This window comes from Eufriesea mexicana, unplaced genomic scaffold (genome assembly GCF_001483705.2).
Source record: "Eufriesea mexicana isolate 0111107269 unplaced genomic scaffold, ASM148370v2 scaffold47447488, whole genome shotgun sequence".
Taxonomy (NCBI): Eukaryota; Metazoa; Arthropoda; class Insecta; order Hymenoptera; family Apidae; genus Eufriesea; species Eufriesea mexicana.
In genome coordinates this window covers 370322-386191 of record NW_016907971.1, presented here as the reverse complement: position 1 = coordinate 386191, position 15870 = coordinate 370322, and the positions used below count along the sequence as shown (strand labels likewise).

General features: G+C 42.5%; 1 protein-coding gene across 2 annotated transcripts in view; it reads right to left on the bottom strand.

Annotated features, from left to right (window-relative positions):
• Positions 1 to 8434: 8434 nt before the first annotated feature.
• kek5 (leucine-rich repeat, immunoglobulin-like domain-containing kekkon 5 protein) overlaps positions 8435 to 15870 on the bottom strand; it is an 86367-nt gene continuing 78931 nt past the window's right edge. For both annotated transcript variants that reach the window (XM_017903959.1, XM_017903950.1), the window contains exons 4-5: positions 15089 to 15611; positions 8435 to 9888 (exon numbers count right to left, since the gene is read on the bottom strand). In XM_017903959.1, the coding sequence (XP_017759448.1) occupies positions 9026 to 9888; positions 15089 to 15611 (1386 nt within the window). In that variant the 3' untranslated portion in view covers positions 8435 to 9025. The remainder of the gene's footprint in view (positions 9889 to 15088; positions 15612 to 15870) is intronic.

Below are 15870 nucleotides of genomic sequence, written 5' to 3'. Positions count from 1 at the left end.
CAACGGAACGGTATGAATCCAATAGATCGATAGGAATATTAAATATTAACGACGGTATATCATCAATAATAATAATAATAATAATAATAATAATAAAAATAAAAGTAATAATAGCATTAATAATAATACAAATAATAATAATAATCATAACACAAATATTAATAAAAGGACAATCTGTATAAAGTAGTAAAAAAGAAGGCATGATCAACGTTCACAAAGATTTTTACCTCGATTATCCATTCTTAACATTCCTATGTCAACTAGGATCTAAAGTAAAAGAAAAAATCTGATCGCTACGTTTTCCCTAGGGAGGTTCTTACACCTATATCGTGACACGCAAACATAGTTCCTTTACATTTATAATAATCCCTATTTACGATAAAAACACTTCAGAGCGTTCTTATCCTGTACAACTTAGAGCTGTACGAGATACGAAAATATGTTAATGAAACGTCATTTATTCATAACTCGGCCCCATAAAAGTCCGCGCACACACTCAAGTACGAGAAACCTGGACGCGGCTGATCCACAGAAAACGGGCGCCCTAACAACTCTTCGTCAGGAACATGCTTCGCGTTCTGCACGGTACTATCGTTACACGTTACAGTATACATGTGAAAAGTCCTTCTATGTAATATGTATATTCTTTAGACAAGTGGCGATGGAATTAGGCAATTTCAACGATGATTAGGACACGACTCGAGCGATCAATCGAGAAAGCAATCTTTTCTTTCCATTTAGTACTATTCGAAATATAATTTGTTCAATCAGCGACACCTAGCGCGCCATTTACGTACTACGTCACGCCATCTTGTATCTTGCTCTTTTAGGTTCAAAGACATCGAATTACAATCTGAAAGCTTACGTTCTTCGTCGCAAGTACATTCGAAAACTCGGAAAAGTAACCTTGAGTAACCAATTAATTCTAGGTTTGTACCAGCATTGTCTAGAAATAGGAAGATTCCCTATCTTTCCTAACCTCATTTCCTAACCTCCTTCGTGTCTTTCTCAGAGAGGAAACAAAGGATTCGCCAATATGTACTTTTTCATACATAAAGTGGCACAAGTCGATGTTTTGATGCGACGAAGGGGACAAGGTAAGGGAAACTTCAACAGTTTCGTCTAGACAATACCGGTTTACATCAAAGTCTTATCGCATCATGTAAGCCTTTGCGATGGGATCTCTCCATAAAGGCGTGGATTTGCTTCTACACGTACGTTCGAATTGTTCTTGGAGCACGATCGTACCGCGAAACGGTTGTTTGTTTTTGTGATTCGATATCTTCGAAGTTTAATTGGATCGAGGAAATCGTTCTCGCGTGGTTCATCTAGTTCATCAGTTATTCGCTCGATCATTTTGCATGTTTATTATGAACGCAATTCCTTTGGATCGAGAAGCTCGCACAACGCTAAACGAGATCAGGTAAGTTTCTCAATTTCAAAAGTGTCAGTCTTCGAAGAACGCTTACGACAGTTCGATGTGTAAATAAATGCCATGGTTATACAAAACATCACGCGATCCATAGCGATATGCAAAGGAACGACGACGTTCGAACAGACGATACGCATGTGTTATACTTAAATCTATACGATTCGAACCGCGATATCGTTTACAGCACACGTTTAATGCTCGGAAATTGGATTACAAAATTTATACTTATCTCGAAATTTTGGCGGTTTCAACTTTGAAGGGAAATTAACATTTTTTTCAGCTTTTCAAACTTGGTACACATTTGATCATGTATTGAGTCGAAACAGCATTTTAGCTCTCATTTCCGAGGATTAATTAGCGGTTTTGAAAATTCTCTGCATTATGGTACCATACTTGAAAGAACCAGTGAGAATGAGCTTAAAAATGCGTTTAAAAATGGAAATAATGTAATTAGGAAGATAATATCGTCCCTTTTGGAATGTATTCAACATGATTCGTTTCTTTAGCGGATGCTTCTCGAATGAATACGTTATCTCTGAAGTAAGCAACAGAGGTACTTAAATTTCGCTTTAGAAGTATAATTAGGATTATTCAGTCATGCGTAGTCTCAAATTTTTCGCTTAAATGGCCATAATTTGACTACAGTACTCTTCTTGATCCTTTTAATTTTCGGAAAAAAAATTATTTTACTTAGTCCAATGTTTCCTTGCAATTTTATGACTCTCTTTCAAGGTCAAAGAAACCATATTTATTAAACGTGGCAGATGAATATTATTATAAAAAATGATTGCGAAATGTCTAGAGATATTACAATTTGAAGCATCCGCTTTTGTTTGCGAAACAAAATTACGTACCTAACCTCCAAATGATCGTGGTCGGGTTAGTGTATTGGACGGTACTTTCATCTGCACGCTTATTGTTGCAGATCAAGAACTTCGCGCCAATATCTCGGTGATAGAATTCAAGATATTACATAAAAGTTACCGCTATCTATTACATGGCTAATTATCTCCGACGAAAATAACGTGCGTGTTACTGTGACGTTTTAAAAACCAAATGGACGTGAAAACCACACGATTTTTAAGTACATCTACACAAAATGCAAATGCATAACGATTTTGTATTAATAAATGTTTCTTCTGGCAGCATAAGAACGCGGAATGCAATTGGTCGATTTTTCATGTAACTACACGTCTTCCCTAAAAAAGAGGAGAACAAAATGGTGTACTAAATATCTAAAATAATAAAACAATTTTAGTTTCCCTGTTTCATTCTCCAATGCATCAAAATTTCTCAGTATCATCGGTGTAATAAAATAAAAACGCAGATCGTAAATTTGTCCTATAAATTATTAGAAATTATCCAATCAATGTATCAAGTAATTCTGTCATTCATCCTATCTATCCCTACTCAAGTCATCCGGTACGAAAAAATGATCCTACCATTGTGCCCATAGAAATTCACGTTCAAACCGCATAAATATCCCATTTCGACGAAGGTCACGAAAATAATTCATACACGCGAAGTATAATTCCACGTTAAACGTCGAGTTCGTGTCTACCCGTTTCTCCCATGATCGTCGAGCTGAACCGACACCGCGAACTGTTGACCGAATGGAGTTCCGAATATTCCCACCTCAGGCGCGGCGCGGCGAACTTTATCTGGTAATTAAACGTGTCTCTCTCTGTTCACCAGCCACCGTTGGTTGCGGTTTCGCCGATAGATGGCGGGAGAGGAACAGGGCTCGTTACGTGTTCCCCATCGGCGCTCGATAATTCCGTGACTGAACCAGAAAATCGGTAACGAGTAGCGGGATGTCACCCTTTCAGCGTCGCTCTATTAACATTCTCGTCGACGTCGCGAGCCGTCTTTTCACCGCGGATCGCGGCTGTTTCTCCCTCGGATCGTTGCCGGTCTCGAAGTGAGAAATCTCGCGTGTGCCTCATTAAAAAACCAACCAAGAGCGTGTCCGACGCGAGCTTACCGACATTCGCAATTACACGGACTTTAGGCAACGTCTTTTCCACTTCCGACACCCCCGGCTTCGCTTTCCCGCCATCTCCCTCTCGACTTTAATTTCCGTCCCGGCGTAATGACTTCAAGCGGATATATACCTGACAGGTAGATACGCAGAGTCATTAGGAGATGGACGTTGATGAAGAATCGAACCATCTACGCGTCTATCGGTTGCAAAAATCTATCTGTTGGCGACGAAGCTAGAGGGCGCAGCGATCGCCCGGAGCCGATTGGTGTGGGAAGTGAGAGCAGACCAGCGCGTGAATCATGTTATTGCAACGTTCGAGGGTCAAAGAGAGGGAGTCTCATTAAAGTGGCGAACAGCCTAACTGCACGTACAAAGTATCCTCGCAATAATAATTGCAAGCTGGCTGGTGTTGGCTCGTGATGTGCATCCCTGGTAAACACGCTACGGCTAATAGTACATAGAGCACACGGGGGTTGACCCTCCTTCCCGACGTTATAATTGCGGGGCTCATACACGTTCTATTTTCGCGTGTACGCTCGTCCCGCTATTCATTATGTGGAAGCAACTGTAGCGGGGAACAGAGGTGCCTGACGTTCACGCGAATCCGTTGAATGCAAAACGAATCTCGTCAACGAGCCAAGATGCTTCCCCTGCTGCTTTTTTTGCGGACTTTTCCCGTTATTCGATCGATAAATTTTGCATCGCGTTTATCCCAAACGTTTAGCGCGTTGCTGACACGTGAAAATCTTCTCAGAAATTGATGTTTCGTATAGCATAATTACGTCTGGTTTATATCAAGTGTCAAAAACTAAGTTTTACAGCAGGGAAATTGGTATTCACGATTGGCACCTTGATACTAATTGTTACTTTTGTCGTTACGAACAAAACAGCGAATGAATCTAGCAGGAGAACCAAGGTAGTTTTCAAGCAATGGTGTCAAACAAGGATACAAATAAAAGGCAACAAATATACTGTGTTTCTTATACCAATAGCTAAGTAAAGAGACTATTTAGTCTTTCATTTGCACCATATCTAAATCTTGCGCTGCATAAAACTCAGCTAAAATCAATTTTCCCTATAAAAGTCACACAAAACGCGATACTTGCCACAACATCTTCCCTACCTGCAGTCAAATTTAAATCGAATCGTGATCTCGACGAATACACCGAGACACGTGTAAGCACCAGCGAGAATGAAGAATTCGGTGTTGAGGACGTATACGTGCGCGACAAGGCATTAAACGAAGAGGTTAATTGCGACGAATCATGGGAGTCCGGCCCGTCATGTTTCGCTGCTTCGCGCGTTGGCCGCTACGCGTCGCGGCAGGCCAGCCTTTCGGGACATGGATGAGGTTATCTTATCTTCCCCGCGCGATGCTCGTGGGTGCCGAAGCATGGCCGGAGAAGCCATCAAAATACAAAATTACAAAAATATACTCGTGGCGCCTGACCAATCGCTCGTGCCGCGCTTGCTTCGTACGTGCCCATGTACATATAAATAACGTCGTGAATTAGCGTGCAATTAAGGTTCCGTGTGTATTTACAGGGCACGGCACAACGATCGGACCGAGCGAGCCGCGACTCTGCTAGGCCGCTTAAAATAATTTCGCGACGATCGTCGTTCGTGTAACCTCGCTTCTGGCGCTTGTCACGCGAAATTGCGGCCATTTTGTGTGGACGAGCGTCGATCAATTTCTCTTTTCCTTGCAAATGTTTTGTACGTATCTCTGGGATCGTTGTTCGTTAGATTCTTAAGCGTTCACATTTAATCTTATGTATTGTATCTTTGAAGCTGCGAGTAGCATAGTTAGGTATGATTCTTGAGAATCCTAATGGGACTTGGGGAAGGGAGGGATTTGTAGATCGCTTAATAGCGTTTATTTTTATGAAGGATAGTGTAAAATTAGATTCGATGTTTAATAATTGTTAGATATTTTCAGTCATTCGAGAATTAAATAATCATTGATCGATAGATACTTCGAGACACGTGGTACTGGAATATCAAAATTAGAAATAGTAAGAGATTTCCTCGATAGAGGAGACACCTCGAATTTCCAACTAACCTTTTTCATTGTAAATGTTTGTCCAAATAATTCCATAATCTGATACAGCGTTATGTTTTCTATTAACATGTTTTACACGTAGTATTAATTATCTAAGAAGTGATGTAGAGCAAGACATAAATTTAATCTTCGTCAAAGTGTCTTCTTAGGAAGGTTGTCGAAGATTATCTTTGTAGAAATATAACTTTTTCTTCTGTAACGATTGGCAAGAGATAACTGTACATTGGCACCTATTTTATTAATTCTCTTTTTCAGGATTACTGCGTTATTGGACTGTACATTTGTTAGAATATTATCGAGGAAACGAAGTTACACGATCGCGCCGCGATTTTCTCCGTGCCGCCCCACTGACTTCGCGCCATCGTCTTCGGATTCATTTCGTAATACTGTTTATGGTTCGTTACGATTATCGGGGAAGATAATTCACCATCGAATCGACGTGTTTGTAAAAAATCTCTGTTACGCAAATTGACAGATTATTATTGTTACTAATTGTAAATAGTTGTTTCGAAGCGGAATATAATACTTCTTTTTCGGACATGGGTGTAAAAAGCTCATTTGGAAAAATGAAATCTTGTTTCTTCCAGTTAACTGAAGACAGTTGAAGTAGTAGAGAAAGACTGGTGGTGTATAATAAAGTCTTCATGGTTTTACTCCTCCAGTAAGTGTAACAGAGTATAATATTGGATTTCTTGAAATATGGAGTTACTTTCATCAAGCGAATAGATCCCTCTGAATATTTAGCACATGAAAGTTTTAGAAATGAAGTATTTACTGGATCTGACGATTCTTAATACGACCCTGGTTTCGTGAACCGAATAGCAATCCAATAAAGAGCGCAGTTACTTCTTTTTCATTGCCAACATATTTCGTCTTCTGTAATTACATTTTCAAGTAAACAAACAAGTTCAAATTTCTTCGATTAAATCCTGCGAGGCCGAAAATCAAAAACTTATACGTATTACGATGTGCTTCTTGGTTAACCAGGCAGTATCGAATATTTCTGGAGAAAACGAAAACGTTGGAACGGATGGTCTTCTAGTTATTCCTCTTTGTCTCATTGTGCGCGGAATATTCATTCGGAGAAAGGGAAGCAGTTGTCTGTTAGGAATACTAGAAGTCGTCGAAAGGACTCACCCCGTTTGAGCCGGCGTTACAGGATGAGGATTCAACGGCAGCGCGTTCTCGCAACAAGTTGTGCGAACGATCGATCCCTAAATCCTCGCCAAAGTCGGGAACGCAACGTTAAGCTCTGGATAAAGCGTACCGAGAGTGTAACAAGTTCGTGTGGCTTACGGGCGATAAATGTTTAGCCCAAGAATGATCCGTGTTCCCTGTATCAGCGAGGTCGATAGAGGATCCAGTGGACTAAAAATATTTGCCCTTCGGTCAACGGATCTGATTCAACGTATGGAAGATCAACAAAGAATGGCGAGATTTATTCAAATACTCGTGAATACTTATTCAATGGACGTAATCGTGGTATCGAGGATCGATGAAGAACCAGGAGTCACGCGTCCTACGAAACCGGAAGAGAAGGTTCACGATCGATCGCTTTGTCCTGTGTAGATTTATATAGGAGTCCCTTAATGACATCTTCGATTCGATTCGTTAATTACTCGCGAACTGTATATACGATTCTCAGGGTTCTACGTATACCACAACGTTCTGGTTAATTTTTAGGTTAGGTCTTCGCATCGTCGCACCCCGAACTCGATGATAGACGTTTATCCCCACGTGTTTCTTTCGCGTGAAATCATTGTTTCACGTGCGACTGTTATAGTTGGATCAGAAGACAGACGAACTATTCCTTAAGTAGTATAATACACGTCGTATGTACAAGCCGTACGTTGAGTCTGTTTACAACACATATATCGGCGACTCACCAGAAGAGCGCGCGCATGTACGCTGAGATCCCTCTTCGTGCAAACGAAGTAGCATGGCCTTACGCGAATATTAAAATATTTCCGAGTACTGTGTTTCGAGGGACGAATGGGTAAAGCTTGGTCGCGTTATCTTCCAACGATCGGGTGAATGGAAACGTCCTCGTGGACTGCTGGGAAGGCCTGGGAGAACCGATCTGTTATACCGATTTACGACCTCGTAACACTCAGACTGTAACATCTGCGTTATTTAACGATTAAGAACGAATATAATTGGAAGATTTACGTACGCGCTCTGGTTAACATTAATAGAAACAGTTACTCTAACATCTCCGTTATTTGAATACGTTTGTTCTTACATAGTACGGAACCACGCGCATGGTACCCGTGTTACTCTTAATTCCAATTTACATATCGTTACAACAGATGCCCGCCCGACGCGGTCAAGTACCAATGCGTAATATGCAATTAAAAGATAAGAAGAGAGAAACAAATTACAAATACGATTTTAAATATAATCCTAAAAACGGCGGCAGTAAACTGAAGCATCGCTTTGCACTCCTTCGAAGGGTAAAAAGAAGACGCTGACAAACTCGAGATATCGTGTAAAAACTAACGACCGCCTGGTACACGTAGGCGGGTATAAAAAATTTAAATAAAAAAGAAAAAAGTAATAGGAGGAATAAAAATTAAGAGGTATCGATCAAACGTGATCGGATCGTATAAAACAGATACATCGTGTTTACGATGTCCGCGCCGTGAATGGAACGTGATCCTCGTTAGGCATGCGACAAAGCATGCCAATAAATAAGACGAATGTCCACGTACAGGTGGACTTTATTCTTAACGCTAATGTCTCGTTACGCTGTATTTTACATGAACTGTCTATGATGTCCTATGATCTTCTGTGAACGGCACAAGACGCGCCCAGCTATCTACTAATTTCCTCAGATTAGTCAAACAGGCTAGAAACAAGCACGAACGTTTGTAACGTTTGTTTTGTCCATCGGATCGTTGAGATCATTCCATTCCCGAACAACGTTCCACCCTGGAAGCCGTAAAACGATCCGAAGAGACATGGTCGACACTCCTGATCAACCTTTTATGCGCGATAACTATCGAGTGCGCAGAGACATGCGCAGAGTCATGTGCAGAGACTGATGCGTCGCTTCCACGAGTCACGTGGTACAAACATGTCTTCCACATGGTCCAGAACCCTGTCGTACGCCGCGAACCAAATAAATTAGAAAATACATAAACAGAGAGAGCGAGAGAGAGAAAGAGAGAGAAAGAGAGAGGGAGAGAGAGGGAGAAAGAGACAGATGGAGAAAAAGAGAACACGATAAACGAAGGAAGAACGACAGGCAAAAGTGTCTCGTCCGTAAAGATTCGCTGCTGTTTCTCCGATCGAGTCTGCGGTTTATCCGACGATCTGTTTTCACCGGATGTGGAAGCCCCCGCACTTTCATTCATTAGCAAATTCGCTAACGGAATTGCCGTGCTCCAACCGAATCATCGAACCCGTTGCACGGTGCCGGGGTGGGGGTTTTCGTCTCTTCCTCTTGAAAGGCACTACCGGTTTATTGTAGCTTCGGTCATGCGTCTCTTCTGTTCAGCACGGCTACGACCTCGCGGCCTCATCTTCGTCGACCGACATACATCGATCATACCTCCGTGCCGTCTTCGCCCTCGTCTTCATACAGAGGGCCATTGGTCGACTTCTTCTTGGGCTTTGGCGGTGGTCTGGGTGGTACTTTCCTGCCCAACGTGTTGCTACTACCCGACTGCTGTTGTTGAGGCTGTGGCTGCTGCTGTTGCCCCAGCAGAAGATTACTGTCGGTCGATTCATCGGCTAATTTCGTGGGCCACTCAGCCGCGCCTTCGGGTGCGGCTCTGTCTAGCGGACTGCTGGTCAGTATGTTCGGCGTGCTTCGTTGTATCGTACCGTAATGCGAACTTGGGGTACCAGGCAAGGGTCGACTCCTCATCGTGGACAGGGGTTCGGGGCTCTTGTTCAACGACAGCACTGAACTGCCATCCGCGGTGGTCCTGAGACCCAGGTTATCGTAAACGGGTTCCAATCCATCGGTAGGCGACGTAGGTGGCCCACTGCTCCAGCTGGGTGCTCTTGGTCTTCGTGGTATCGTCACGTAGCCATGACGAGGCATCACAGGCGCGATCGTGGAGCTCGCGATACCATAGGGTGTGACGCTACGATTGTGCGGCAAGGTCTTGAAAGCGGCCGGATATTGGTTCGAGGGTGAGCCGAAAGCGGCCGTTGTGGGTGTCGCGTGCTGACTTGGTAGACGCGTGTTGTCTGGCGCTGTGGATGCCTGGCTCGTCGGCGATGCGCCTCGGCCACCTGAGAAGGCCAGCAGGTCTGGCGGATATTGACGGTAGCTGCCGCCTCCTCCGCGGCACAGGGTGCCTGTCCCGCCCTCGAGCTCTGGGGTCGCTCGTTCTTCCCTCTCGTCGTCGCCGACGCCGCCGATCACTCCGCTGCCGACACCGCTACCGATACCATCAGCTGCCAGAACATAAACAAAAAAGAAGGGCGAACGTTAAGAAAGAAAAGTGAAAGACGCGAGAATGATAATGAAACAACAGAAAAAAAAAAAATAGAGAAAAGAATAGAGAGTATCGTGGAGTATGGTGGCAATAGTATCGCGAGATATAGATATGTATAGCCTTGTCAGGCGAGAATGTTACGTCTCGCGGTTTGTCTCGAATGTTACGCCTCGAGCGACTTGGGGGTTGCGATTCGGTGCAAGGACAGGAATCTTGTTGCTGCACCTGAATTCCTGGGCTAGTACGATGACATTAACCACGACATTTTTACGAGTATAATTAAATCGATCTGTATAGTCTTATCGTACGTTCGCGTGTAGAAATTCCTTCGAGAAATAGGTAAAATTGGTCGATTGAGGTCTAGCGATCGAGATTTTGCATTTCCTTAAGACTAAGGTAAACTTAGTTAAGTTATCAATGAACAATTTCTGCTTAAACTTTATCTTAAAAGATATGCATAATTTTGGAGTCTGATATAGTTTAAGTATCACCCAAAGTACTTTGGTTCATGTCGACTCACCTGATGTCGTGTACGAGCCTAAAATACGGTAACGAAATAATACAAAAAGGCATGCAAATATAATACAAAAGATTTACTCTTGGACAATAATAAGACTAAAATTTGATATCAATTTTGTTCCTAAAATATGTACGATTAAATAGGATTATTATCATAGGTAGAAAAGTCCCTAGCATCCATCGACAGTCTCTCTCTACCGGAGTGGCCTCTTTAGTATGCCATCTGGGCAAAACTTCTCTCAGGAAAGTTCCTTTCAGACTGGCTCAGACGTCTTTCCTCACATTTGAAACGCCAAGTTCGCGGGCTAGAACTCGGTAATGATAAAAATATCCAGACTGGATACCTCCTTTGCAGGGGAACCACGTCAATTGCCGCGCAGCAGTATCGGGTAAGATTACATAATGTGCAAGACCTGTCCGCGGCTTATATCGAGAGAGACACGTAAATCGATCATGTCCTCCGCGATAAAGTTTCAACACAGGAAAGTAGGTCGTGATTCTTACGTGTCTCACCTGCCTCAAAGCTATAATCTACGCGACGAGTGCGCGCTGTCGCCACGCGTAACGTAATCTGTCAAGGAAATGAAGCACGGATCAACACGATAGAAGGTATATACAATGTATATACATGTTCGTTTCATCGCGCCAGTCTTCCAATCCTACACTCTGTTCCGCCATCTTCGCTCAGATTCTTCGCAGCGCAACCCCAATCTCGCGATACCACCTGATCGAGTCTCTACACCAACGCTGGCGTGAGATCTTGGGGTGTCTGGATGGCAATGGGGGCTAATAATCATACAAGTTTTTATCGTGGCTCGTTTCTTCGCTACTCGAATCCCGTTCGATAGCACGGTCAGAACAGAAGTAGGGCAAAGGGTAGGAGAAAAAAGATTGCACACGACCAATTGGATACAAAGGGATACCGGGTATCCAATAATTGGATACAAAGGGATACCGGGTGAGCGTAGAGGTAGTTGAGATGCGGAAGGTGGCTGTTCAGATACGAGATTCTCGACAATTTCAATTACTGTCTTTGAAAGTGCATAGACAAAGAGACGGAGACGCGAGGATTGCATACATATTGTACAGGGTTTCGCGGCGACACGCGGGGAAGGATCGTTCGTATCGTACTCAATAAAACCAGCAGCTTGCTAATTCAGACGGAGAACGCTGGGTAATGATTATTATCCACCCTTTGTGGCATCCGAGGCAAATGTCGCGAACCCATGCGCACTTTCCTTTTTCCCTTATCGCTTTAATCACCATTCTATGCTTACAGAATCCCGAGCACTCGCTCCCCTATTGTTGCCTGTATTTTCATTATTTACGCTAGAGGGCGAGTAACCACGTTTCAATCAACGGCTGATAGCATTCTTCTCTGATGTCCCGATCCTTCGTCCATTTCCTACCGGTTTTATTCTCGTTTCGCTCAACCCTATCTGTTATACCCCATTTCTCGAAGCAATCATTCGTCGTCGTTTCTTTGTATACGCTTTCCCTCGTGCTATGTACACGCAAATTGAACTACGCAAGTCGAGTGCATGATTAGCCCCCTTCTTTCTCGTTGATCGCCGTTATTATCGTCATCGTCGCTTTCTTCGACGAGGTTTATGTACAAGGGGATATCACCACTTACGGCAGCCGTACACTAAAGGACAAAAATACTTGGACTCTCTTAAACGCTTACTCCATCGATATAATAGAATTTATCCGTTCGCGGGCCTGAATCGATCTATTTACAAGTCTATCAAAATAATCGTTTCGCGACGCGTCTGTGAAGTCACAGCGAGTAGGTACATATATGCAGTCGGTTCGAACAACACAGCGCGCTCGAGAGTTATCGTGTTAAGTGGCAATCCCAATTGGTACCGAAATGACTCGCAAGATGTCGCCGATACTCAAGACCGATTGCAGTTTCTAAGTCTCCAGCTATACGTGTTTAATAACAAACAGTAGACCAGAGCCTACCAAGTTAATTAATAGTAATTAATTTTGAATTTTAACAAAGAACTAGAAATTAAACAAAAAAGCCAGAAGACTCATTTTTCCTTCAATAGTGCCAATAAAATCCATCGAAAACCTTTGCACACATTTTTCATTACTCGATAAATCATATGGAATTATTTTTTGAAATCGATGCTAGTGGTCCCTAGAGACTGAAAGTTTACTGTCAATCCCTAGGGACTGCCCAAAAATTTGATGTATTAACTTTCCCTATACTATCGTTAGAGATTTACCTTCAACAAAGGAAGAATCCTAAATATGCAGAAAATTATATTCGAATATGATATTTTCCTAGAAGTCTTACGTCCCTATGTAGGATATTGGAATACTTGTACTTTCGGGCTTCATTGACTTCACGAGCGCACTGTATCATTCGAAGCAAGCATACGCGGTGTCTAATCAACGGGTAACCGACGTCAGACTCAGGCATTCCTCATGCAACGTGTTTTCTTTGGGGGAAACGAGGTTGTTCGCGGAGAAAAAAACGCTATCGATAACGACCAGACGCAAATGACGAATGCTTTTCTCGTTCTATCTTTCTCTCCATTTCTTTCTTACGGTATCGTTACATGTTGCACGCTCTCATTAATCTTGCAACAGTCTTGGTCGATTCTTGTTAACCCAGGATCGATGGCGCCTCATTTATCTGCCGGCGGGATTACTGAACCTCGCCAGCATTACCGGCCGACACGATTGTCTTAAAGTTAAATACACCCGACCATATACGATTCAATTAATCTATTCCGTCCCTTAATTAGCGACGATACCGTTTTCCAGGCCGGGGGTTGAACGAATGTTTTCGAAGGAAATCGGAAGATTAATGGCCACGGCGTTAACAATATCTAAATTGGATTTCGTTTCGGCGTTACCGTTTATCGGGGAAATTCCATTGTTCGCGTTCCGTTGATTGATCTTCGTGTCAATATCAGCGGACGATGATTCTGCTACGAAACAGTGTTTCGCTGTAGGACGAACACATAGAGGAAAATGGACAGGGTGTTTGGCCCTAATTTTCGTCGACCCTCCGTGTTCAGAGAAGAACCTTCTGTTAGAGTTACATGACTTTACTTAGAGCACAGTGGGATTCCATTATAGTTTGTTATTCTTACATGAAGTGCATGTAGAAGACCGATTCAATATTTGTTACAGAGCGAGTGATCCACAACATCTGTGAATGCAGTGGAATAATTTAGTAGGCTTTGAAGTAATGTATTACATGCTAAGTTTTAGAGTATAACAAAATATAAGCACATACTTTGATAGCTTTTGTAGAAATAAATAAAATATGGAGCACTCTATATAATTGGAATTCACTGATTCTCCCCTCTAGCTCTATCTTTGATTCAAGTAAATGTCCATCTAAATGATTTCAAGTTAGGTAATTAAAGCTTCGTAGCAATAAATGGAAGCATGCAGGAATAAATGAAAAGTTGCATAAGCTTTTGGAATTGCATTGTCATGTCAAAAATGCTGTAAAATACTTGGTTGTGGAATTATAGAGATCTCTAGGCAAAATCATATAACTTGATGAAACAGAAATTACTCTATTCAAGAATCTGAAGTTTGAAAGTTAAAAAATATTTCATATGATAGAGTTAGATTGAATTTTACGCAGAGACAGTATTTTACTGTTATTTGCTTCTAGAAATTTTTCTATGTTTGTACCTATGTTTGTATTTAATTAAAGTTGAATTCATTGCTCGTATGTTTCTGTAAGTGGTTTTTAATTTACTGAGTAACTACCGTTAGTCACGAAGTTTCATTTTGTATTCGATAATAGAAGCAAAAGGCTGCTTTGAATATACTGACTCCCCATTTTTAATACAGTACGAGTTACAGTACGAGTTATGTAATTTCTTCAGCCAATATGCTTTTTATGGTCGGCAATAAAACATCCAATAGAAAAAAAGTTGGTCAGTTTAGCGATAAAACTTTCTACAACATTAGTACTTTTGCAGCCACAATGTAGCAGACCTAAATGCCATTGTTCCTTTTATGAAATCACATTCTCCTTTAAACATACAATTCATTGTACCAGCCTGAATGAAAAATATAAAAGACGTCGAAGAACTGCATACTTCATACTACCTTCCATATTTTTATAGTAGTAGCATCTTTCTCTCGGTTAGATACCAAGTATTTTCTCACACGTTTTATCACGAATACTTCAGTTCGTAGAAAATGCATACAGTGAATCACAATTAAATTCTTCCTCTCCTCGCACATTCTTCCTGCGAAGATCAAATTGACTCCCTGATCTACTCGATATGTGTGTCAGGTATTTTAATCCATCAAGGGTAACCCTGTTCAAGACATATTTGCCATTCTCACCTACTTAAAGATTACGGTTTCAATCGAAAGTTGTCCAGAGATACCGTGCTAAATTCCCGAATTAATAAAGGCGATGGAAATATTTAAGCATCGATCGGCCAAGGTTCACAGTCGGAAACCCATTACTCGTTCGATTTCCTCGTTTCGTGCGCGCACACGTTGCACGCGATCGTGGCGCCATCGAGCCCGGTTGATAGCCGGCCGCTCCGCGAACGTCCCGACGTAATCGCCGCTCGGGGACTAACAAATGGTTAGTAGCTAGCACCTGGCTACGCACTGTTTAGTAATGTAGGCAGTGTACTGACCGAAGACTGAGTCGTTGTCGAGCAATGTACGATTCAGCTCCGTCATCTCGGTACCGTGCGATGTCACCGAAGGCGCCTCGTATCGTCTGGGTGGTTTCACCACGGGATTTATGGTAGTGATGAGGGACTTCTCCTGTTCGCCTAGGCCGTGGTGCTCCATCGAGGCCGCCTCTAGGCTCTTCTCGTCGTGTCTGATTCGCCTGCGTCGACAATAGCACACGCAAAGTGATACAGTGACCACTAGAAGCAACAGCGCCGTCACACCCAAACCTAACGCCAGTGGCAGACTGATTATATTGTCCCTGCCGCCAACAGCGTCGCCAGCTATCATCAGAGTGACGTTCTTCTCTATGTTGCCGCCTGGACTTTTCGCCAGACAGACGTAGTCACCTTTATCAGAGAGTGTAATGTCAGGTATCGTTAGGTTCAGCCACTCGTGGTTCGATTTTAAGACGTAGTTCTTCTCGCCGTTGTGCCGTCGAGTGTGATTGTTCAAAGTTTTCGACCGATGGACCCATGATAACTGAAATTCAGAAAAGTTTCATTAGCCTTTGAATCGAATTTTGGGATATTAGCGAAGTGCGATCGCCCTGCTGTCTAGATAGTCTACGCTCTGCTGTTTTTATAGCGATCATAGAGCTACAATTTCTAATATCTAACGTCTAATAGCGATTTAGATTTAGGATGACAATAGAAGCACATTCGAATGAGTGAGTTTCAAAGATGACCATAATTTTTAGTTTTCACGGCGCAGAAAATTCTAAAGGATTTCGTTACAGCGT